Source organism: Vipera ursinii (genome assembly GCF_947247035.1).
Source record: "Vipera ursinii genome assembly, chromosome: 2".
Taxonomy (NCBI): Eukaryota; Metazoa; Chordata; class Lepidosauria; order Squamata; family Viperidae; genus Vipera; species Vipera ursinii.
In genome coordinates this window covers 236,148,904-236,175,010 of record NC_139513.1, presented here as the reverse complement: position 1 = coordinate 236,175,010, position 26,107 = coordinate 236,148,904, and the positions used below count along the sequence as shown (strand labels likewise).

The following is a 26,107-nucleotide window of genomic DNA, read 5'->3' as shown; positions in this document are numbered from 1 at the left end:
CCCAGAATTCCTCAGCCAACTGAAATATTTGGTTTAAATATTGCTGGTCCAAGGTTTACACAGTATTTCTCATTCTGTTACAGCTTTAAAGGGAAATGACTGATAAAGGGGTACTTTATTCATTGTAAAAATGTATGGATGGGTTTCTGTGCCATATGCAAATGTTCCTCAAAGCAACATTTAAAATTTAAAGCATCTTTAAAATTACACCAAATTTGTACATAGCATAATGGTCTTTCCTTAGTTTTATGCCCATCAGAGACTTGGTTGGGGAAATTAGTTGACAATCATTTGTCTTTCCAAAGAGGCAAATCTTGGGGAAATACTGAGTGAGAAGGACTTAGTTACTTTGCAACAAACCCATGTCTTCCCGCTTTTTTCTTTTGGATACATAGTGGGCAGACAAGGAATTGCCAAATACGGAAGCAAGCATTTTGAATTAAGCTTGATTCCTGATAATTATATGGACTTAATGTCTTATTCTCTTGCTAACAAATAGCTGAAATGGGATGATCTTTTTACAAAGCCCCTGATGTAGGCCTCCACTCTACAATACAGTCATAAACAGGGTACATATCTAACTTAGAACAGGCTATCAGATCTTTTCCGTAACATCATTCTTCAAAGCATGAGGGCCATTTAGTATTGTCTTCTAGCAGTAAATATGTAACAGTCTGTTTTAAAGTACTTCATAGTATTTTGAGCTTCTTTCCCAGTTCTTAATTGCTTGGAAAAGGGGATCTAATAATGCTGCGTATAGAAACACTGCGTAGCTCCATCAGAATGACATTTGATTTCGAAAGAGTTAAAAAGCCTTTAGGTTCCCATAGCCACCCTTAGGATTCCTTCCTTAATCCCTCATTTTACACCCCTTATTCTATATATAAGCCAAATATTTATTTGACAGACATTACTTATTCATGTGTTTAATCTGTTTTACTGACTGGCTACTAGTGTTTTATGAAAAATTTTAACTTCATAATTTTACTGGTTCCTAAAGGGAGATTGCATTTTTGTTTCATGAGAAATGTTGAGTAGCGCTGACAGAAAGGCTAGATATTTAGAATAGAATAGAATAGAATAGAATAGAATAGAATAGAATAGAATAGAATAGAATAGAATAAAATAGAATAGAATAGAATAGAATAATAGAATAAAGTGGTAGGAAAATGTAATTACTGGAAACCAAAGCAAGGAAATGTAAGATTTGTTTCTTCAGCTTCACCGCACAGGCCAGTATCAAATTCATTCAGTGAAAGTACATTCTATTTCAAAGAAAGGGAAGTTTTGGCCAATGTCAAAAAGTTACATGTGTGGGCCCTTGCGGCTCTCAAGTCTCTTTTTGATGGCCTAACTTTGGCTACACAGGCTAAAGAGCCTTGGTGGAGCAGTGGGCTAATGCCTCCTTAAGTAACACCAGCTGCCTGCAATTAGTGCAGGTTCGAGTCCCACCAGGCTCAAGGTTGACTCAGCCTTCCATCCTTCCGAGGTAGGTAAAATGAGGACCCAGATTGTTGGGGGCAATAAGCTGACTTTGTAATAATGCCGCTTGGGGTGTGTGTGAAAGCCCTAACAAGCAGGCATATACATAGAATGAAGGCTACTGCTAAGCTTGTAAGCCGCCCTGAGTCTTCAGAGAAGGGCGGGATATAAATGGAATTAAAATAAAATAAATAAATAAAATAAATAAATATCAATGACATAGTTTAATGCTATTTTGAAATCAGTAATACTTGAAAAATATTGCCCCCAAATACTGTGAACATAGTTTAAGACTCCTTAAATCCTGGTTGAATCTACTTTGTATCATCAATGTGCCTTCTGACCTCCATTCCCAAGTGTGCCTGCTGACCACTGAAATAATAATACCTTTGAAGATGTGATGGAATATGCACCTGCAGCAGCAGAGGGGGCGAATATTCCCAACTCAAGAGCTGTCCTGGAAAGAGATCTGGATTAAAAGACTGTGGTCTCGAAATGGCAGGGGAGGGGTAGGGACAAGAGGTTGAGGATAACTACACCCTAGAATCTCCGAGGATATATCCATTAGCTTAGAAAATTATATCTTTAATTTGGCAAGATTCTGGCCATTAGATGTAAGCAAATAAATGTTTGGACTCAATTGGATTTCACTGACTGGACTCTTGGCTTGGGCCTAAAAGAAAAGTCACTCTTAAAAACGCATTCAATACTCATTCATCCAGCAGTTCTCACATTTGCACTTTGATTATGGATTGAATACAGGCATAAATTTTAAAAATGCTTCCTAGATCATTATCAAATAGTTGTATGCAAAAATACTGGCACTCTGATAAAATAGCATGTTTCAGTGAATTCCCATGTAAAGGAAAAATCTATATGGTAAACACTTAAAACATGTTCAAATTCATCATGGAATATTTTTAAGATGCCCTAATCTCACTAGATTCCAGCTAGTGAACATACAACAGAGAATTTGTTTTACAGACAGCACAAAATAAATCAAAATAGCTATAGTGGATGCCTATAATAAATTAGGTTTAAAGGCACGATTTTACTTGCTTGCTTAATGCAACATCGGGTGGAGCTTCATTTACCTCCAGGGACAATGTTCCATGAAATGGGAGCTACCACAGAGAATGCCTGTAGAACAGGCTGGACATTAGATTGAAGTCGAAGAAAAATCTCTGCAAACTGGTCATATCTGCAAACAGAATTCCAGATCACTGCAAATGATCAACTGGAAGGTTTAGATATCAGACTAATTGTCTACAGGCCCATAATACTAATATAAAAATAATTTGCAAGAGAAAGTTGTCAGGAGAGAAACCCTTCTCTCCAACTTTGTTGCCTAAGATTCATTTATAGAAAAAAAGTAAAGAATATGAAAAGAATATCTTGCCAATCACTATGTATCAAAATATCCTAGAAACTAGTGTCTCATATCAGTGAAGAATCTGAAGCTGAGAAGAAATTGCATGTTATAAATAATCTAGGACTATCTATAATATTAATTTAATGAGCAATTATTTGGAACTTGCTTTAATTCTATTTATTTCATGTAGCATTTTTATTCTGTATGTTCTGTAAGCTGCCTGGGATGCAATTTGTTTTTAGCAGTAGCTAAATTTCATAAATACTTCCAAATCAACCGTGAAGTAGTTACAGGTAAACAGAGAATGGTTTTGCAGTAGTCTTCAGTCCCCCAGGCTTAAATATTACTGATACATGTACGTGCAAGCGGTCCTAAGAATAATTTGATATTAAAGGAAGGAAGGAGGGAGGGAGGGAGGGAAAAAGAGGATAGCAAGATGGTCTTGGTTGCAGAAAACATTTGGGAGCTTTTATTTTTGCCAAAAATGTTACAAAGGAGTTGTGATTCAAATGGTTTCCAACTGCCATGGTCACTTTTTTTTTGAAACTGCAAATTCGTGTTTAAACTTTGTACATCCAGATGTATCAACCTCTGTCCACTTGAGGATTCACTTGAATATACAGTTTTACTAAAGATGCCTAAATGTTTGTATACAACTTTATATTGTTTAACTATAACACAAGGACAAGGTAATGAAACATTTATCAGGTTATCTTTTCAGATGTTTGGTTTCAACAGTTTAAATAATGCAACTCAAGTATTGCATTTGCTGAAGTATTGCATTTAACTTAAATGGATTGGTGCTTTGTATGATTTTTTTAAAGTATTGCCTAATAATATTTATCAGCATAATAATTTTCCATTGTTAAAGTAGTTTAATTACAAACTGGAATAATTTTTTTTAAATTTCATTTTAATTATAAAATGGAAGAAATTTCTCTTCAGTTTGAACACATCACATTTGTCTTATGAGAACAAGATTTACAGTCGTAAGTTGCACATAAAGGGTTTATTTTAAATGTTTTAAGGATAGAGTTACATCATAATTATAAAAATTACTTACAGAATTAAGTAACAGATTTAAAGATTTAAAGTGTTTATACTTCTAAATGCAGAGAACAGGGAACTGTCTACATCATTAAAAATAAAAAAAAATGAAACCAAGCTCTAGAGATGAAGTCATTTACCTAATTTTAAAATGTGAACACGAAGACCTTTGAACTATACACATAGCAAGAACCATCCAAATTGCACTAATGATGAAAAATATAAAAAGCACAGCATTTCCAAGGAACCACACATTTTTTATTTTTTTGGTTCTTTGAAATGGTTGCAATTAATATATTCATGGAGAAGTCTTTTTTTAAAACGCACCAATTTAAGGAAGTTAAAAATTATCCAGCAAAAATAGCTTTTTCCACTATTGCCTGGGTTTTTAATATGATTCTACTTCATCACAATTCAGGATTTGGCACAAAAAAGCCTATTACTAATTTGAACTAATTTTTATTTCTTTTTGAACAAAGTACATGGTCCCTTCAAACGCTGCATGACACATACAAAATGGAAAGTTACCTCCTTGGCACTATGTTTGCCTCACCAGTGCATTTAATCCTACTATCACCATTAAAACAGCACAATAAGCAAATTCACAAAAAAAACCTAAAATAAAAAAAAACCTAAAAACCTAAACATTTTTTAAACATGCAACTTTAACTTTCTTACATTGAACATTCTACCTTCTAAGCATGCAAAAAAGGGATGATCTGCATTTAAGTTTTGTCTTAAAATTTTACAGGGCAGCCTGACATCACATAAACACACAATATACAATACTACAGCAGGTAAATGGAGAAAGGCCAATAACTTTTATACACAGATCCATAGCTTGTGCCACCACAAGCTTGTAATAACTTGGAAACCAATGCTGAATCTCTGGAGCAAGGGACCAACATTAGTTACCAGGGTGACAAGCACTGCATGCAGATCTGAAATATGAGCCTAAAATGAAGCCCAAAATAGATGGGCAGGGTGTAAAATTAAGTCTCTAGCTCAAAAACAGAAAAAGGTGGTCTAAGCTATCAAAAAAGCAGACAATGTGGACACTTAAAAAACCATAAAATTTATACAGAATATAGATTACTCTAAACTGGCAGAATGTGGTGTATTAAGAGACTTGCAGAAATCACCTCATCACAAGCTCTTTGAACATGATCTTTTTGTTCCACTTAATTCTTTGCAAGTATCTTGAGACATACTCTTGATTTATAGTTTATGTAGCCCACAATTGAAAGTACTACATTTACGTGTTTCTCTTGTGTATGTTTAATACACACTCATTCTTGTGCCACAAATATCAACTTGGGCTCATGGAGCCAGGCTCAGCTTTGAGATTTACATGCAGGACTCTAAAGAGTCAATAGAAAACATACAGATCTGCTGGATGAAAAACACTGGGTTGCAAATCTGCTCACTTTTGTTCAAGAACACAGGAACATCATGACTCAGGTACTCGGGGCTTAAAGACTGCATTGGAAAAGCTCTTCATGGAAAAGACAAGTTTGCCTTTGGTTGCCTATTGATGAAATACTGGACATAATGCAATAGTAGCAATGGTCAAGAAATTTTTAGATACTGTATTTATATGGTGAGTATTACCATTAAAGAGCATAATGAGGCACAAGCCTTAAGGCTACAATATGAATTCAGGCAAAACTAAAAAAAAGTCTAAACTGCATGGAGTTTAATATGCATACTCACACCAGAGGTAAACTTAACCTCAAAAAGCTGATCAGCAACACTTCCTAAAATTCCTCAGCCTTGTAGTTAAGCAAAGAGGTTTGGTTCTCATTTACTTGTGCAAAGCAGTCTTCAGTCACTGCAATGCCCTGCCTCAAATTGGTTGCTTTATGATATTTTCCACTGATTAGTTTAAAAAGCTGCCACGCCAATCTACACTTTACCAAAAAAATGACCCAAGAATGAATTTGAATGAAGCTGCGGGTGGCTTATTTACATCCATCCTCGGCTGCAGATGGCTGAACCATGGAGACTGTCTAGCTTCCGTTAGATAGTGCACCATTAGCATGCAGAGCCCTAGTGTTCTTTTAATGTAGTTCACATTAAACAGCATACCTCAAGCAAATACAATATACAATACAAAAGGCGACAATAGGTTGGAATTGTATGTCTTGTTTGGACTCACCCCAAGAAGAAAGGCCAGGAGAAAAAAAGGTAGAAGCCTTCTTTAGCAGAAGATAAGGAAACAAGAAGGAATGCAGTATATCAAAATAGAAGGCAACAGATGACTTTCTTTCTCAGTAAGACAAGCCTTTAATGTATGAGGACTCTTGTGAGGTTTGTCATTACATGTAACAGAGTTTAGTCCACATACAAGAATCTAAGTTGCTAGATTTGATAGACACCCAATAATTGCTGTGTAGTATTCTTTAATGTTAACATGAATGACTAAGCTGCTACGGCACCAAGCACCTGGGTTCTGCTAAAAGTTAACAAAAAATCCTACAACAACAATATTGAGAACTGAAGGCATCCTTGCTTTAATTTTATCCAGGTCCTACATTTGATAAACACTTGCTCTGCATTTTTCTTATCAACTGCATCGTATGTATACCATATTCTATTATCCTGTAATTAAAATGTACAACATTCTCATGTAACAGAAGTGTAATAGTATCTGGAACATAGGACACTGATATTAATTGGTTTAGGCACTCCTTAACACTGCTTAAAATAGTTTTAATCATCTCTGCCCAAACCCCCAAAACAAGGACGTAATATGTTTAATACAAGAAAACGTAATATTACATACAGGAAAGCAATTTAATATCAAGCTACACTTGCATTGGCAGTTGAAAAGTTAAGTGAAAAGCCAAGGGAAAGATATAATTGGGGGAGGGGGAGAAATCAGATTAATGATTACATTGCTAGATTCTTTTACACAGCTTGAATTTGCAGCTGCTGGTTTTTTTGTCCTAACTTTATCCAGATACCCACCCCCCCAACAAGACCTCCTCTAAGAAAAGGAATTCCCCTACATAAAATGTGTCATGTTCACATCAAAGTCTATTTGTACAGTTCACAATGGAATAATTTTCCTGGCAGATTGTGGGTTCGCAGGGACATTTAAGCTTTCAAATAAACTGGAAAGCAGTTAAGTCTTCTGTGTCTACAAATTTTACACTGAAAGTTCCACAAGTTTGGCAAAAGTTTGCATGGTGGCGTCTAGGATGTCTTCACCAAATCATAGACATAAATATGGAAATCATCATCAAACTTGATGAAATAGACAGAGGGTTTGGCTTCAACTTGATGAATCACCATGCCAGTCCTTTTTGAGCCATCTTCTTTGGCATATTCCACTTGTTTTCCAACTAGGCTGTCCACAACTTCTCCAGGTTCCCGCTCTGCTGGAGGTGAATCATCTGAAAAGACAAAGTTTATATTAAAACGCAACAGCGTTTAACATAATATACCCTTATTAAGTCCATTTCTTCATCCAATAATCTATGTTACCACTGTCAGTTTATTCACTTCTAATAATAAGCAGACAAGCAGACAGCTTAAAAGAGAAGTTCCTTCTTTACAAATGAAAACAACCAGGAATGTATAATTGCAAGAAGTACACCTTTTGCCAAGTTTATCTTAGTGATCCATTTCAAGCACCTTAAAAGAAATGGAAAGAATGGATGTTCCCAAAATGTTAAGACTAATTCGATTGATTGAATGGTTAATGTCTTATTCAGATGGATAACTTTGTAACCTTGGTAAATATATTCTACTTTATGCAGCATACCATAGCTAAAATTTCAAATGTCGAAATTATTCTCCTTAAACTCAAACTCAGGGTGAACAGTCCAACAAATTCTTATTTAAAATAGGTTCTCTTGTACCTTTCCCAACATCAGCACTACATTCATGTACATTATTTTTTGTAAGCCTCATCTTCCCTTGCACCCAAATAGTGGGATCTGAATATTCCTATAGCTGGATGTAAATATAGGGCACAAGAGGTGATAACATTATATTCTATAAAGGAAAAGGAAAATAGAAATTTAAGAACATTAAATCTAGGTAACTATTCACATGCCATGGATGTGAATACTGCCAACAGCAGCAGTCAATTCTATCTTGCCTTACCTTCCAATTAAGTATTTGTCATGCTAACCTAAAGGTTCATTTTGATTGCAGAATATTCAAAACATGCAACTGTGTTGAGGAACCTTTCTGTTCTCTACTTGTGTAGCTCTCAGTTCAGTTCACAAGAATTATTCTTTGTATCGGTGGTAAAATTTATTCTCAAAACTCCCGTATTCTAGCAAACTCTGAGAATTTTAAATTGATTTTTATATATGGATCAACTTACTAGAATCAGGCATAATACGGAGATCGCCTTCTTTATAGTCATCTAAGAGCTGGTACATGTACAAGACAGGATCCTTTTCATAGGTAATATAAAACCATGTCTTCATTATAGGTGCTTGAGCCAAGACCATTCCCCTCCATTCATCTTTTGAGCCATCTTCTGTCTCAAACATATGCTCTACTGCTTTGCCAATCATTATGTCTGCCAGGTGGGCATCACTGATCCGAGACGAAGCTGAAAGATACAGTTCAGTGCTTGATTAACATAAACTATACCCATTCTATTTTAGGGTGCCAGAAAAATAGTATAAATGCAGCAATTGAGCATTGCTCGACTTCAAAACTAGATAAATGCTAGATTTTACTGAAGATTTTATTCAAGATTAACATAATTAAAAATTCTCTGTATGGGATTTAGATAAGGGTATTCAGCAATCACACTTAAAGGCTGAAGAAAACTTTATTAGATTGACTGAAATAAAATTATTCATTAAGCATTGACTACAGTTGCAAGAAAAAGTATGTGAACCCTTTGGGATTACGTGGAGTTTTGCATGAATTGGCCATAAAATGCGCTCTAAATGTCATGTAAGTCACAACAATAGAAAAACACAGTCTGCTTAAAATAACACTACACAAAAATTAGCTGTTGTCATGTTTTAATTGAACATAAGATGGAAACATTCACAGTGCAGGGTGGAAAAAAGTATGTGAACCTTTGGACTTAATAACTGGTTGACCCTCCTTTGGCAGCAATAACTTCAACCAAATGTTTCCTATAGTTGCAGATCAGACCTGCACAACGATCTGGAGTAATTTTGGACCACTTCTCTTCACAAAACTGTTTCAGTGTAGCAATATTCTTGGGATGTCTGGTGTGAATTGCTCTCTTAAGGTCATGCCACAGCATTTCAATCGGGTTGAGGTCAGGACTCTGACTGGGCCACTCCAGAAGGCGTATTCTGTTCTGTTGAAGCCATTGTTTTGTTGAATTACTTGTATGCTTTGGGTCATTGTCCTGTTGCATCACCCATCCTCTGCAGAGCTTCAGTTGGCGGACAGATGGTCGTACGTTTTCCTGCAAAATGTCCTGATAAACTCTGGAATTCATTTTCCCATCAATGACAACAATCCGTCCAGGCCCTGAGGCAGCAAAGCAGCCCCAAACCATGATGCTCCCTCCGCCATGTTTTACAGTGGGGATGAGGTTTTGATGTTGGTGTGCTGTGCCTTTTTTTCTCCACACATAGTGTTGTGTGTTTTTCCCAAACAACTCAATTTTGGTTTCATCTGTCCGCAGTATATTTTGCCAGTAGTGCTGTGGAACATCCAGGTGCTCTTTTGCAAACTTCAAACATGCTGCAATATTTTTTTTGGACAGCAATGGCTTCCTCTGTGGTGTCCTCCCATGTACTCCATTCTTGTTTAATGTTTTCCTTATTGTAGATGTGTCAACAAAAATGTTAGCATGTGCCAGAGATTTCTGTAGGTCTTTAGCTGACACTCTAGGATTCTTCTTTACCTTATTAAGCATTATGCACTGTGCTCTTGCAGTCATTTTTACAGGATGACCACGCCTAGGGAGAGTAGCAACTGTGCTAAACTTTCTCCTTTTGTAGACAGTCTGTCTTACCGTGGACACATGAACATCAAGGCTTTTGGAGATGCTTTTGGAGATACTTTTGTTACCCTTTCCAGCTTCATGCAAGTCAACAATTCTTGATCGTAGGTCTCCTGAGAACTCTTTTCTGCGAGGCATGGTTCACATCAGACAGTGCTTCTTGAGACCAGTAAACCCAAAACAGGTGTGTGTTTTTAAAGGGCAGGACAGCTGTCAGTAACACATCCAATATCATCACACTGATTGGAGTCAAGGTTGGCTCACTCCTGGCTCCAATTAGCTCTTGGAGAAGTCATTAGGCTAGGGGTTCACATACTTTTTCCACCCTGCACTGTGAATGTTTACATGTTATGTTCAATTAAAACGACAACAGCTAATGTTTGTGTAGTATTATTTTAAGCAGACTGTGTTTTTCTATTGTTGTGACTTACATGACGTTTAGAGCGCATTTATTGGCCAATTCAAGCAAAACTCCACGTAATCCCAAAAGGATCACATACTTTTTCTTGAAACTGTAAGATTCAATTTTAGAGTTATCTTATTCAATTTTGACTTATTTTAAGCTTGTTCAATTTTACCACAACCATTAACATTTATATCAATATTATTTGGAAATGCTTTTCTTAGAAGCTAAATTTATTGACAAAAAGGATTCTTTGGTTGTACTGCCTTTACTATGTAAAGCTCATCCTTGAAAAGGTTCAATAGGAGAACCTGGTAAGCATTTATTTCAGTAAGAATTCAGCAGAAGGGATAGGCTATGATTCTTAGTAAACTGGACGCATTGCATTTGCAGGTTCTCTATCATTTGACAATTTTTTATATTTTAATTTGCTGCTTTGTAGGATATGAAAATGTTTATATTTGCACTTTAAACAGTACTATGTTCAGTTGGCAGCTGTTCATAAAGACATATGGGGATTATTTAAATCAGTAAATTTTCTATCTAACATTCCCTAGTGCAGAAAATCATTATCAATTCACTTCTATTGCCTGTGGCAGTATTTGACGATTAACACCCAACACTTCTAGACTCTATCAAAATACTTACCAACTCGATCTGGAAGGACTTCAAGCGCTGAAACCCTCTCATCTTTGTGCAGTTCGAGTCCATAGACACAATCAAATCCATCGTATTTAATAAGGAAGAGAGAGGGGTTTACAGGAACCTGGTCTAGGACTGTGCCTTTCCACTGTGTAACAGGCCCACTCCCTTCTTTCCATCCATGTTGTATTCTGCAGCCTACAATATTTCTTCTAGGTTGAGAAATGGGTTTACTTGGTCCCACGTTGTTTCGATGCTTTCTGTATTTATATATAAAGCCATTAAGATGTAAATACATTGAAAAAATTCTATTACTTTGTAGGAGCTGCTCAGTCACGTTGAACTGCAAGATTGGTAGCAAATCAATTTAAAAAATAATATGAAGCATCTCATACTTTACTCTTTCATATTAGGAAATTTATTTATTTAATACATACACATGGACAAAATTTTCAGCAATGAGCCAAGTCCACAGTACATTTGCACCACGTTCAGTAAATAATACTATGACTGTATCTCCTCCCAAATATATCCTCATTTAAGAGATGAAGTTTTGAATCTTTGTAAAATTATTTCATGTGATTCTAGAATTATCTCAGAAGTAGACTCTGGCTGAACTCCAGAAAATTTCCACTTTAATGTAGTGCTCTGATCTTGGCCAAGGAAACATTAGTCTTTTCTTAGAAATATATGTTTTGTAATTAACATAAATTTATTTTACCTATCTGGTTTCAAAAATATGGATTTTACTAGAATCCTTGGCTCCAAAGCATAACATTTCGTATTTATTAATAACAATGTTTTTTCCCCGCCCTATTCCCACCCTGCAACTTGACAGGAGGTTTGTATTCTCTCAAAAAAAGCCTCCCAGGGCTGGGAAACACTTGAGACAGTTTGGGTATATGAGAAATTACAGCCAAAGCTTTGAAAAACCAAAAGCCTTGTGTTTCCATGCTGAAAATTCTTTAATCTTGAACATATGGGATTTGATTTCAGGGGTGCAGAAAAATTTTACCACTCTTACCCTGAATAACTCATGTTGCTTAACATGAATTCAATGTGGTTCATATAATAATTTTTATTTCTTGCTAAAATTATTATATAGCAGTAAGTTGGGATGGGATAAAAATACCTTTCAACTCTATAACCTTATCATTGTCCATCTTATACATTTCATATTCTACATTCCTTAGCACTCTTTTGCTATGATAAAATTGATATATTACAGAAGAAAACACAAGAGGCAATAAGTCTTCTCATAATGCCCACGTTAGATAAAAAAAGTCTTAAAATATCCAGATAACTAGTTTTTTGAGCAGATTTGTAGATGATACAACAGCTAATCTTCACAAAGCTCTATAACTGCAGCTCCCACATAAAAATGGAAAGCATGAGATTAAAATGATAACACTACTTACTTGTGGGAAGCTCTTTTCTTCATCATGCTGGCAGAGACACCTGCATGCCCTACAAGAAAAAAAGCAAACAAGAACTAAGACAAGAGGCAAAATTGCATGATGGGAAAATTTAAACTTTATTCTTATTTCACAGAGCATTTGCTGTGGTAATACACAGAGCATATCAGTCAAATCTAATCTGTCCTAATTTAAACCAGACCCAGTAATTAAACTTTTCCCGTCCCCACAGATGACTTGATATTCATAATTCAAAATTAGGCTCGCTTGAATATAACAGAAGAGCAGACATTTTCTATCCCAACATTATGGAAGACCTCCCGTCTTTTACAAACTGTAGAATTATCAGATGAAATTGTGGTATATAAAGTTTGGTGCTTTAACATTCATGTTGCTAGATAATGTTAGTCTTGATTATTTGTCTCTCCCTAAATACCCTCAGTCTCCAATAACATAAGACAGACTCTATAACTAGGCTTGCTTAGGTTCTTGAATAGAAAAAAATATATTTCATGTTATTGGGATTTTATATTCCAAATTAAGACAAATATTATGGTTAGACAACTTTCTTACACAGTTGTTTTGGTTCTCATACTGCTAAAGAGCTAATTAACAAAGATAACACAGGTATGAATCAAGAATATTTTGGGTTATCTCCATAATGAAAATATTACATAAAACCTGAAATTATAGAAAATTATTTTTAAAGCATATCCCACATCTGCCTAGCATATGGCAATTAGTCATATTCTAGGAACTCTGTGTATTGTTATATACCTTATAAACCTTGATCATATAGTATCTCTGCAAATATAATGTAAAACTGATCCATAAAAGAACAAGCCAGCCATACAGAAGCATTTATCCTGTCAACACTTTTTCTTAATGTGAAAAGAGCCAATGTACATTTTACATTAATTCTGTGTCTCTTTGTAACTGTATGTGGTTGCTAAATGCTGGCATACCAAGCTAGTCATTATACCAAATGATCTTTTTTTTATGCAACCCTATCAGTTTTACTATTTGTCTTTTATCCCAGAAATGTTAGAATTTGTTGGTGTTTTCATCTGTGTTTACAAATAACTTAGATTCTTTAGATAGGTGCTGCAAATATAAAATAGTATGACAGGTGGTTCTTCACTCAGGATTGTTCTTTTAATGATGGTTCTGTGATGGAATGTGCACCTGCAGCAGCAGAGGGGGAGGATTTTGCCAACTCAAAACTTTCTCAGAGGGAGCTCTGGATCAAGAGACTGCCGTAGTCCTGAGATGGAGGGGTGAGAGAGAAAGAGGTTAAGAGTAGCCTCATCCTAGAATCTCTCTGGATATATCTAGTAGCTTAGAAAATTATAGCCTTACTTTGGCAAGATTCTGTCTATTAGGTATAAGCAAATAAAGGATTGGACTCAATTGGATCTCTGTCTCATCTCTGGGCTTGAGCATAATGGGTTCAAAGTTATAACAGTGCTGGGAAAAAATGGTTTATAATTTACTCTTGAAGTTCTGACCCTTCTACCATCCCTGCAGCCACATGGTCACAATTCAGACACTTGGCAATCAGCTTGCATTTATGAAAGTTGTGGTGTGTCAAGGTCTTCATGATCATGATTTGCGACTTTCTCAGATGGCTTCTGACAAGCAAAGTCAGTTGGAGAAGCCAGATTTAGTTAACAGGAATGTGATCTGCTTAAAGACCACAATAAAAATGGTTTTAAAACTGGGTCTGGTCATGTGCTGGCTTACTAAACAACTGGCTTTGCTTAGTGATTCAGTCCCAATGGTGGTCATAACTTGAGGACTACTGGTACAGCTCATATTTATTGAATACACAACTAATAACCTAGTATTTAAATTTTTGCACAAAACAATTTTGCATAATAATTCAAAATTGGCAAAAATAGCATATTAAATGAAATTAATAAGTGATATCAAGAAATGTTGTGCTAACCTATTCTGGCAAGTTATTAAACAAGAATACCGGTAATTAAATCTGCTTAGGCTAGGCCAGGGGTAGGCAACCTTGGCTCTTTTATGACTCATGCACTTCAACTTCCAGAATTCCTGAGCCAATGGCTGGCTCAGGAATTCTGGGAGTTGAAGTCCACAAGTCATAAAAGAGCCAAGGTTGTCTACCCCTGAGCTAGGCCAAGTAATCCTTTCCTTTTCCTTTCCTTTCCCTAAACTGGAAGCTAACAGACTTGCCTTCAGAAAATATGTTCTTGAACCTTCTAAAGAAACCGTTAATTTTATCAAGGGCATCAGCTGCAGTGCAATTTAAGATATGCAACACATTTTTAATATTAGAATTTTAATTTCTATCCCCAAAGGCTGGCTAAACCCCAATACAGGATCAGTTAGGACAAAAAAGCTGAAATGCATATACTAGGTACTGGTCTATATTCAAATAAAATCATGAAGAGCAAGCAAACTGCCTAACTTTTTCAAAGCAAGATATCAGAGCCACAGCTTTGATATTCTAATATAGTTACTACTAATAGAACCTCTTTTATTAAAATTGTGCCAGACATGTTGCTGAATACCTAACATTGCACAGTTAAAATATAGTCTATGGCCCAAAATAAAGCTTTGTTAAGTAACATATGGCTACTTGAATGTTTAAAATGGACCGTGTCACTGAAAACACATTATTAATATTCCTGTAGAACAGAAAGAAGATTTAGAAGAAGCCTAGAATATTTAGTGGCAACAACACAATAAGAAAGATCCTATTATAAAAAACCTTGTCATATAGTTTGACTGAAGATACTAGTAAGTTTTCTCCTTATTCCACTTAAAGAATAAATCTTGCCTTAACATTTTTTGTGGGTGGGCAAAAGCCAGATTTTTTCATATTAGCAATATATGTCCCAGATAGAACTGCTATCAGTTATCTATTGTCATCATTGGTTTCAGTGTTCACCAAAATTATTAGATAAAAGATTATTAACTCAAAGATTTCCATCTTTGAGAATAGCAGATTGTCCCTACAATAAGGATGACAACTGATTTAATACACAACACAATAACACATTACTTTATATAACTACAAGGGAAGCAATTTATGCTGACACATCCAGCCTTTATGGGATGGATATGGAAGAAGGTTTGTCACTGTTTTGAAAGTCATAGCATTTGGATCTTCTAAATATAGAAAACAAAGTAAATGTAATGTGTGTTCTGACTATTATTTATTGCAAATGTACACCCTATCTTCATTCACAAAGCTATAAATAGATCTAAGCAACAACATGTTGATACATAATATGAAAACAGTATAGAAAGCTTCTATACAGATTAAGTCTCTAACACAATATTTTAATATTTAACTTATTTTTTCACCTTTTAATTGCAATCTAACAAAACACAATTGTATTTCATTTTCCACTATTGGGTTTCAATGATAATGACTACCAGTTCCTATTCTATGTTAGTATTATTCAAGCTGGATATATTTATATTGTGCGCTGATAATTAAAAAAACCAACCTAATAATAGCAGAAGTATTTTTATACTGTCATTCATGAAAAATCTATTACATTTTTTTCTTTTATCAGAAATTCTTTTGTGATTCTAGAGATGAAAATCAATGGACTAAATTCTGTTAAGTAGTGGTCTTTTGGTAGGATACTGAATTTAGTAGCTGGAACATTAAAGTGTGCAATAGGCCTAACAAACAGTTGTAGTTGATTAGAGTGCTGACTCATGCATGATGCAACCTCAGCTATGATTGGTTGTTGTAAGTATAAAGGGGGAGTTTCCCTTTTTCCCTCCTTTTTCTTGTGTGTTCTATATACTGTTCAGGTTTACCTCATGATATTCCTGTGTCCCTGACTATCTTGTATTCTTCCTGTTCTGGATGATGACAAAGACTGCTGTAAATTTGATAAATGTTAAATATATTTGTGTCTGTGTCTCCAACTTCATCTTGATGGCTGCATTCCCTGTCATCTTTATATAAAAAAAGTTTTAGCCAGGTTGATTGGGTAGTATAGAAGCAGTTAAATTCTGTGCATTTTTGCTGGATCTGGGAAGACAGATACAAGCCTAATACTAAGATTTAAACTTTGCACATTATAATTTTGAGATAATTTTTTAAAATTATTTTTATGAGGTTATATTATAATTTTGTATTTTATGTGCTTGTTTTATATTGATGCATACTGTACCCAGGACCAAAGTAAATATTTGTAATAGGTCACAAACGTTTCCCTCATTTTAAAATATCAGTGCCTTTATCTCCTCTGATGTAATTGCTTACTAAAGGTGATTTTTTTTCCTGGCTTACAACAGTTACAATAAATTTAAGTTACAAAAATAATTTGGCTATCCTGATAACTTAATGTTCGATTAATGTTGACCAATAAGGAATATTTATATTAACATTTATATCCCATGCAAATATGCTTTGAATGGCTTGTAACATTAAAAAACATACAAATTAAAAATGGAAGAGACTACAGTAAAAGTATTTATAAACATTTCTAATAAGAATTAGCTAGTAAGAGTAAGTAAGGCAAACAGATAATAACCTCAGACAAAATTTATACTGCCTATGGGGTGAAATGGCTTAAAGATGATCACGGACACTTTGAATTGAACCCAGAAATAAACGAATTAGTGCAGCTGAAGAATCAATTATGTAGTGATGTCAAAATTATCTGGCACTATTTCTGGTCCTACATTTTAAACCTGTAATAATCAAACCTAAATATTACGATGTAGCCATAACTACATGCAATATTCACTACAATACATGCAGACATTCACACACCACCCATGATCCATTAGATAACTGTTTTAGAGAGATTTCCTTACTAGATTCCTCAATGCCTTCAATAATGGCAGAGCTTCATATGTTCTGGAAAAGTTCTGGGAGATATACAGTAATGTATCTGCCTTGAAAGTAGTTCTCTCTCTCTCTCTCTCTCTCTCTCTCTCTCTCTCTCTCTCACACACACACACACACACACACACACACACACACACACACAAAAGGTAAAGGTTCCCTCTCACATGCGTGCTAGTCCTTTCCAACTTTAGGGGCCGGTGCTCATCTCTGTTTCAAAGCCGAAGAGCCAATCCCGTCTCCCTCCACCCAGCCCCCACCCTCTGCACGTGGCATTAGATTTGAATGCCTGGTTTGAATTTATTTATGTTTTAATATACTGTATAGATAAAAGTAAAGTTTCCCCCGCAAATGCGTGCTAGTCGTTTCCAACTCCAGGGGCCAGTGCTCATCTCCGTTTCAAAGCCAAGGAGCCAGCGCTTGTCCGAGGATGTCTCCGTGGTCACGTGGCCGGCATGACTAGACGCCAAAGGCGCACGGAACGCTGTTACCTTCCCACCGTAGTGGTCCCTATTTTTCTACTTGCATTTTTATGTGCTTTCGAACTGCTAGGTTGGCAGAAGCTGGGACGAGTAACAGAAGCTCACTCTGTTATGCAGCACTCGGGATTCGACCCGCCAAACTGCCGACCATCTGATCAACAAGCTCAGCGTCCTAACCCACTGAGCCACCACATCCCTGTACACACACACACACACACAGACACACACACACACACACACACACGAGATGACCACAGAAAATGTTTATGACATTTTGTATTACCTCATAAAATGCTTTATGATAGTTATGTCATAAAGTCATTTATAAAATTTTTCAAATTTCAATTAAATGGAAGTTTGGGATTTTGGACTTTATTTTATTTTAAAGGCAAGTAATTAACCTTTTTCTGTTTAAATCTACACAAGTTAGGATCCTGTGAAGTTATTTTCGTTAGGGTCTTCATTAACTTTCCAATTCATCTTTTTAACTCCCTCCTTCTTTGATATTATTCTGCTGGGGATCTCAAGGACATATCTAAAATCAGAATGTGAAAGCGATAAACTACTTGTCTCCCCCTTCAAAGTAGACATGTTTTCTCAGAGTGATTCAAATTATGATGTAGGATGGTGAAGTTATTTCCACTAGCAACTAAAACTTCCATACTTGCTACATTCACTCTCTGTTATCAATATTGCATAACATTCATCCTGCAATTTTTTTCCTTATAAACTTAAAAACACATGTTCATACGTATATTCCAATTATTTCTTTTTCCTATGATAAAGTAGTAATTGCAACATTGCAGTATAATCCAGGCTTTCTTTTGGTGATCACTTTACTTGACTGATAATGAAGTTACTCATCTTAAAAAAAATTGAATCAATTTAATCTTTATTAGGGAGCCCCTCCATCGAGTTTTTCAATACACAAACCAATGGGGATTCATTCCTTTTTTTACTCTGGAAAAACCTATGCCATTGTCTATAGTCCCGACCTTTCCTTTGGTTTCTTCCCTTCGGGACTCAGTGTTTTGCTTCCCTGAGACTTCCCTTGTCCAGAACTTGAGTCTTTTCGAATCTCAGGTAAACATATATGGGGAAACTGAAAACAGCACTTAACCTTTCCATGATCTGGACTGTTGAGTTGTCCCAGAGAGCTGGTCTCACTTCTTCTTTAGTTACTTATTCTTTGGGCACCTCACCGTTGAGTTTGGAGCAATCTGAGTTCCTTGTGTGGCCCCTTGGGAAAATTAATTGCCCAACCCTGATCTATGGTAATTGTTATCTGTGGTTAACATTTCAATTTCGGCAGGCAAGTTTTTATCTGATCTGTTGTTAAAACTTGCTTCTCTGCTTGTCAGACTGAGATTGCTAAATCTTAACAGACATAGGTAATTCCATATGGAGTAACCTGTAACATGACTGACTAAAGTTGGTTTATTAGCTGGAAGTAAGGTACTAGCCTTCAGACACACTATTTGAGTTATTCTACTTAAAATACCTTGGTTCAAAAATAGTTGCCCTATGAGGCACCTTGTTTTGCCCAAAGTTTACAGACCTGAGAATTTTAGTAACACACACACACACACCTACCTTACCTATATACGTCAAAAATCCAGCACAATTCCTGGTACTACATTTTAAACCTATTGTAGGACAACACTCTGCAATAACCAAATATTTATATGCAGTATATTACACACACACACACACACATACACACCACAGATCCTATAAGCAAAGTCTGCCTGAAATGATTTAAGGAATGATATAAATAGCAAAACACAATTTGTCAAATTATGTCAATATGAAGACAGCAGAAAAACTACAACTAAATCCTCTGTATATGCAAACATTCTTAACTGTGCATGAAGTGGAAGAATGAGTTGCAATTGTACAGATGGCCTCCCTCCTTCAGCATGCTTAATTCATGCTGCATACAGAGACTATAAGCAAACTTGCCTAAATATTTTTGCATATCCTGTTTGATTAAAAAGAACCAAAGCCTTATCAGGACAAAGCAAATTTAGGTGGACACCTGCACACGCAAGATAATATTCGAAGAAAAGAGGACAATTAACAATCAGTTTTAAACTGATTAGAATTTTCAAAGAGACTTCCTGAGAAACTGATCTAGATCCCCTGTTTAGTAACCAATAGTTCTAAAGAACAGCAGGAACATCACCTACCCTCTTACGTCCCTCTTGCCATGTTGAGCACTCCAGTATGAATGTGCCAGTCTACATTTGCAGTGGATGTCTAGTGTGACAAACGCAAGAAACTAGCAGAACTCTCAGGTACAGGCATCTGGCCTCCAACACCTAGAAGCACCACAATGCAAGATATGGATCTGCAGCCGTCAGTGTTTGCTATCCACTGATGGGATGTAGGATGGTATTACCTACCTGCATCAGCTCTGGATCGCTGACCTGGTGCCTTTCCAAATGGGGTCTTCATTCATCAGTATTTAAGTGAGCAGCAAAGCTGCTAAACTAGGGTGAAAATCCAGTTCTGTGTGGAGCTGCAAAATTTCTCTGTCTTGGAATAATAATACCAAACTCCAAAATGGAATTATTTTCCCTTGATGATCTTCAATTACAATATTCTGCAAATGAGAAAAATAATTAGTGAAAAATCTATAGAATAATGGTAAGAGTCTGTGCATCTAAATGGGCCAATGAAAGGCATAGATATCCACACCAAGTCACAATGATAAAACAATGTGTGTGTGTCTTCACACTGCAAACTCCATCCTTATGCACATGCATTATGCCTGACAAAGAAATAAGTTGCAACGTTTGTGTTGTGACATTATGACACATTATTTGGCTTCCTTGCTTGCTCCTTTCCTCAAACTCCACTGACGGACCTCTAGACACAACAACCTCTTTCCTACCATCATGTTGTGGAATCATTAAGAACAGTTATTTTTAGTACAGTAAGGCTGTCATATTTTTCTTTGGATTGAACAAAGTTATCAGTTCTCACTAATCTGACAGAAAAAAACCCAGATTTCTATTTTTCTTGAAGTTTAGACCAGCAAAAAGGTAATTTCTTTATTCCCATCGGCTTGCTGAGTACCTCTTCCACACCTAATATTTTGAAAACCAGGTAACTCTTAAAATGCAGTCAAGTCTTTTTTAATTTGGACGGAAAGAGAACAGATTATCCAAAAGAACTTGTTACTCATCTACGATGAGGGTTTCTTGGAGTGACAATCTATTAATCCAAACACACAGGACATGTGGCTGTGCACAGTTCATAAAATATATTTTATAGCTTATAGTTGTGGTTCTCAACATTTTCTTTATCACAGACCCCCTTTAAATACCTTGTGTGGCCAAAGTCCATGGCCACGGATCACCAAGACTTAACTAAAGATTTAAATCATAACATGTCTTCAAGACTTCTGAAGTCAGATGAGAGAGAATATGTGCAGATGAAGCCCTGGGGATCAGAAGAGGGTCATGTGTGGAGATAGGACCCAGGTGTGGGTGTGATGGACATGAGAGTGGAGAAGATGAGTTGTGACAGAAACATTTACTCTTAGACAATTAAACAACTTTTTCTTTCTGCTCACTAGGGCAGACATGTCAAACTCATGACATCACGTGATGTTGTGCGACGTATCAGAGCTTTTCCCCCATTGCTGGCAATGGGGTGGGCATGGTTTCGTCATGATGCGTCCAGCCCACGGGCCGGCAGTTTGACACCCTACACTAGGGGATTTGCAGTACAAGCTTGCTAACAGTTGATAGCATTGAAGGGGGCGGCCTGCAGGGGCAATGAAGCGAGACAGATTTACCTGTCAGAAACCACTTAGAAAGGATGTTGGGTACATGAATAGCTCACTTACAAGAAAACTCAAAACCACATAGCTGGCACAGGAAACTAGAAGCTTTGCAAGATACCCGTGTCCTGAGGTGGGCAATAGGTGGCATGACATTTAACTATTTTGTACAGCAAGCGAAAAAGCTTTAGGGGGCTGCAATCCAGGTAACCAATCAATATTATATGTTATACATGTATTATTGAGGGGAGGGCAAAGGGCTGTATGTGAATCACCTTTGATTATAAAAACTGCTGTAAAACTATAATTGGGGCCTTGGTAGCTTTCAAAGCTGGGGCCACTTATATCTTGGTACTAAAATAAAAGTCCTTTTGTTTCACACCTTGTGTGAAATTGGTCAATTGGTTTCAACACCAAGCTAATTTCTCTCAGTTTTGAGGAAGTGGGAAACCACGGTAGTCAATATAATAGCCCAATCCAAGTAGGATGCAGAGTCAGATATAAGGAGGAAAAGTTTGGACAAACAACAGTCTTACCCCATGAAATTAAAAGAAGGATCACATCTGTGCAAGACACATAATGCTCTCAGTTGGTGAGTTGATGTCACCATGCCATCTTTTATGATGGCAATTGACTTGGGAGTCAATCTGAAGGGCTTTGACCACATGCAGATAAGGCTCGAAAGATTTGATAACATGAAAATAAGAAGGAAACCTTCCAGCAGAATGATGGAAATAAGCAAGCTAGAATTCGTGAAGCATTTTATTACTTATTGGAAAAAAGTTAGTACTGTCTGTTGAAGGGTGGAAGGAAGAAATGGTTATGAGGTATATTTTTATGAGAGGAGCCGTGTTATTTTATGATTGAAGTACACACTCAGTGAATCTGGCTTTGTAAAGAGTCAGTGTTCCTTATGTATGAAGTCCTCAAAAGGATTTACATTTAGCTACATATCATCATTGAGAAAACCTGTTTAGGTGACTATTAAGAGTAGTAACTGACCTAATAGCACAGAATCAATCAATATGTAAGAAACTCCTTGAGGACAGATGAGAAGGCATGAGGAACTTAGGTTAAATTTTGAGGTGATGAGCAACTCAACCCACCCTGCCAAATGGGAAGTTAAGATCCAGATGATCTGTTTGCTCTTAATGGGTAGAAAATGGTTTGGAAAATAAATAAAATGCATCAAGAGGAGCAAATCGTGGCAGCCAAAGCTACCATTATGTAATGATAGTGAAGTTGATAGAATTCCTCTGGACTTTTGCAAAGAAACTCTTTAAAAGGAGAATCTGTGGAAAAAAGCATAACTGAAATCTATCCTGAGAGAAGAAAGCATAACCTAGAAGAGGGGGATCTATTCTGACCCTCAAGTAACCAGGACCTATGCCATGTATGGCTTTATAGACAGCAACCTTGGATTGCTCCTAGAAACAAAATGGCAACAAGTGCAGCTCACAAAGCAGAGGCATTAATGTGGGCATACTGAGACATGCCTATCACTGCCTGTGCAGTTGCATTCTAGACCACTTGAAGTTTTCAGTGGTCTTTAAGGGCAGCCTCACATACAGTATATTACAGAGGTCAAGATGTGAGATGAAACAGAACAGATAAAAAGGACATATCATAGATCCTGTCTATGAGGTTGTCATTTGGCAAGACCCCAGAGAGCTTTTTCTGCTGCAGGCCCCACCTTTTGCAACATCATCTCCCAGTGAAACTGGCCTTGACCTTGTTGACTTTTCGGAAGAGCCTGATGACATCATGAGGATCCACTGATGTTGGTGGAGAGCTTGGCTGTATTTCTAGGGAAATGAATGGTGCTCAGAGTTTGTGTTTTTTATGGTTTTTAATATTTTTTTAATGATTTTACTTATTTCTATGATTATTTTTAGTTATGTTTGTACTATTTGGGGGGAGATGTTTAACCTTGTAAGCTGCTCAAAGGCAAGGCAATGAATGGGCATCCATCTAGAAGGAAGGAAGGAGACACACAGACATGATTCCAACACATCCAAACTTGTGTTGCTCCAGACAGTGGGACAGAACCTCAGTAGCCTCATTTGGCCAGCCTGGAATCGAAAGACACAAGTACCCTCAGCATACTGATGATGCAGAATCCCATACAGGTGGATGATCTCTGACCTACAATAAATACTGAAAAGGAGGGGGGAAAAGAATCCCTGTGGTAACCCACAAGGGAAGGGGCTAGGGAACATGGAATATGGAAGACAGCCATTAGATACCATACGCTTACATATAACATTTGATATCTAATATTTTACAGTACAATACATATGGACAATACACTTGGGAACATGGAAATATGGAAGACAGCTATCAGATACCATACGCTTACATATAACATTTGATATCTAATATTTTACAGTACAATACATATGGGCAATACACTTGACTCAAACTATACGTTTAAAACATAGCATTTTAGCACCCTCTTGTGGCAACTTTCTGCAGCTATGTCTGCTAATCTTTCCCAAAAGGTGAATCTTATAGCACTTTTTAGACAATAATCCTCCTATCTCATGGTCCCAGTTGGCCTTGGGGTTTTATGGTTGTCAGGGCATGTGGCTTCTGGCCTCCATGTGTGATTTTCAATGGTTGGGGTTTTTTTTTGCAGTACTATTAAACATGGCCCCATTTTATACATTTTAGTCTTCTCATTTCATGTTTTGTGAAATTTTAAATGCTATAACTTAAAATGTTATGTGCTGCCTAAAAAGTGCATAACCTAGCATCCTGTATGGAAATCTGTAAAATAAATATAAATAATCCACTTTCTTACATGATTCAAGATTTACTCATAAGCTATTAAACAGCCTACCTTTGGAGTCAATACAATAGCTAGTTTTTTTTCCCCTTAGAGAATAGCAGTATAGGTGAACAGCAATAAGATTTAAGCTCCAAATACAGTTACTTGGATTTTCCACATGCTGAACTACTCAGTATGTTTGCTTTTCCTATGTTCTTTTCAAATAGCCACTACAGTGTTCTGTAAATGTTAACAAAAGTTTGTGTATTGTCCATTTCAAATGTCCTCTATTCAATCTGAAATGAGTTTGAAAAGTACTTTATTCCTCCAAGGTTACATGACTGATTGCAATACAAGTAACAGCCTTTATTTTTTTATGCATCTAAATCAGTTACCATATAGAGAAACATTTTCATTTCTTATTGAGGCACAATCAGAACTAGGTAGAAAAACAAGCTGTTCCCCAAGTATAAATCAATATTTTAACAAATAGCAATTATATTTCCCTCTAGGAAGGAACTATGGCTACTACACAATAGTATAAGTGAATATAGGTTTGCAGTTCCATATGGACTAACATTCTTTGAGATGGTCACTATATTAGTGATATGCTATCTATAGGAACTGCTATACTACTGAATTTTTTGTGTCTGTCTGTATTTTCAACTTCAGCTGGGCAAAATTACAAAGTATAGGGCAACAATTATTGAACCAATGTAACATAAATGGGCTAACAAACAGAATGCTGGAATTCATGACTCCTATGGAAACAAAATTTGGGAAAGTTGTGACCACTTCAGTGCTCCTGCGCTTTCTGACTATACTTTCCAGAAACCATAGGTTGTCTAACACAAGGGAAGATGGGAGAGGCGTATTCCTGCTCTGTTTCCTGCCTCCCTCTGGGCCCTGCACCCTTGCTGCACTTTAACCCTGACAGGCAAGCAGCTATCGGCTGCTTTGGAGGATAAAACTTGAAATCTCTTAATGGTGGTGAGTAGTAAGGGGAGGTTGAGGGAGTGACTTGGATGCCTGCTTGTGAGATAGGGCTGGCAGGGGGGTGTTAGTGGTTGGCAAGTGAGCCCTCTTCTTCCCTAGAGGGAAGAAACTCTTGTGAACATGTCAGGGGAGCGAGGGTGCAGTTTTCCTCACGACCCATGGCTTCCTTTGTTCCCCTTCCTCTCAGCAAAGTGGCAGACAGTTCCACACATCAGCCAAGGAAGAGGAGGAGGAGCAGCAATTTTCAATGTTCCCTACCAACTACCCAGAAATAACATCAATGGGGAAGCCATCAGGATGTTGGAATTTCCTTCTGTTCCCACTGCTTCTTTTACCCACCCATGATGATTTTGTTTCTCTGTTTATGTATGGAAATATCTCTGAAAGGCTGACTCAAAAGACCAAGGGTTGTCTAGTATATAATAAAGCTTCTTCTTTTTTTGTGTGTTGTAATAATGGGAGACAAATTAGTGCCTTTTCCAGGACTAAAAGATTTAGAACAGGCATGTCAAACTTGTGACGTCACATGACGTCGCGCGACATATCGGAACTTTTCCCCCATTGCAGATGAAGCCCTGGGGATCAGAAGAAGGGTCATGTGTGGAGATAGGATCCACGTGTGGGTGTGATGGACATGAGAGTGGAGAAGATGAGTTGTGAGAGAAACATTTACTCTTAGACAATTAAACAACTTTTTCTTTCTGCTCACTAGGGCAGACATGTCAAACTCATGACGTCACGTGACGTGCGACGTATCAGAGCTTTTCCCCCATTGCTGGCAATGGGATGGGCATGGTTTCATCATGTTGCGTCCGGCCCGCGGGCCAGCAGTTTGACACCCCTCATTTAGAAGCTTAACATGGATTTAAAAGATTTGAATTGTGGAAATTGAATGTTTAATAT

General features: G+C 36.8%; 1 protein-coding gene across 4 annotated transcripts in view; it reads right to left on the bottom strand.

Annotated features, from left to right (window-relative positions):
* Window positions 1-3,848: 3,848 nt before the first annotated feature.
* The window catches only part of SPIN1 (spindlin 1), a 44,333-nt gene continuing 22,074 nt past the window's right edge, over window positions 3,849-26,107 (bottom strand). For 2 of the 4 annotated variants that reach the window (XM_083352885.1, XM_083352884.1), the window contains 5 exons: window positions 20,054-20,253; window positions 12,324-12,372; window positions 10,912-11,165; window positions 8,241-8,474; window positions 3,849-7,299 (listed from right to left, as the gene is read on the bottom strand). In XM_083352885.1, the coding sequence (XP_083209011.1) occupies window positions 7,100-7,299; window positions 8,241-8,474; window positions 10,912-11,165; window positions 12,324-12,372; window positions 20,054-20,105 (789 nt within the window). In that variant the 5' untranslated portion in view covers window positions 20,106-20,253 and the 3' untranslated portion in view covers window positions 3,849-7,099. Of the gene's footprint in view, window positions 7,300-8,240; window positions 8,475-10,911; window positions 11,166-12,323; window positions 12,373-13,505; window positions 13,585-16,127; window positions 16,230-20,053; window positions 20,254-26,107 lie in introns of those variants that run through there. The other 2 variants (XM_083352886.1, XM_083352887.1) reach the window with 2 other exon arrangements.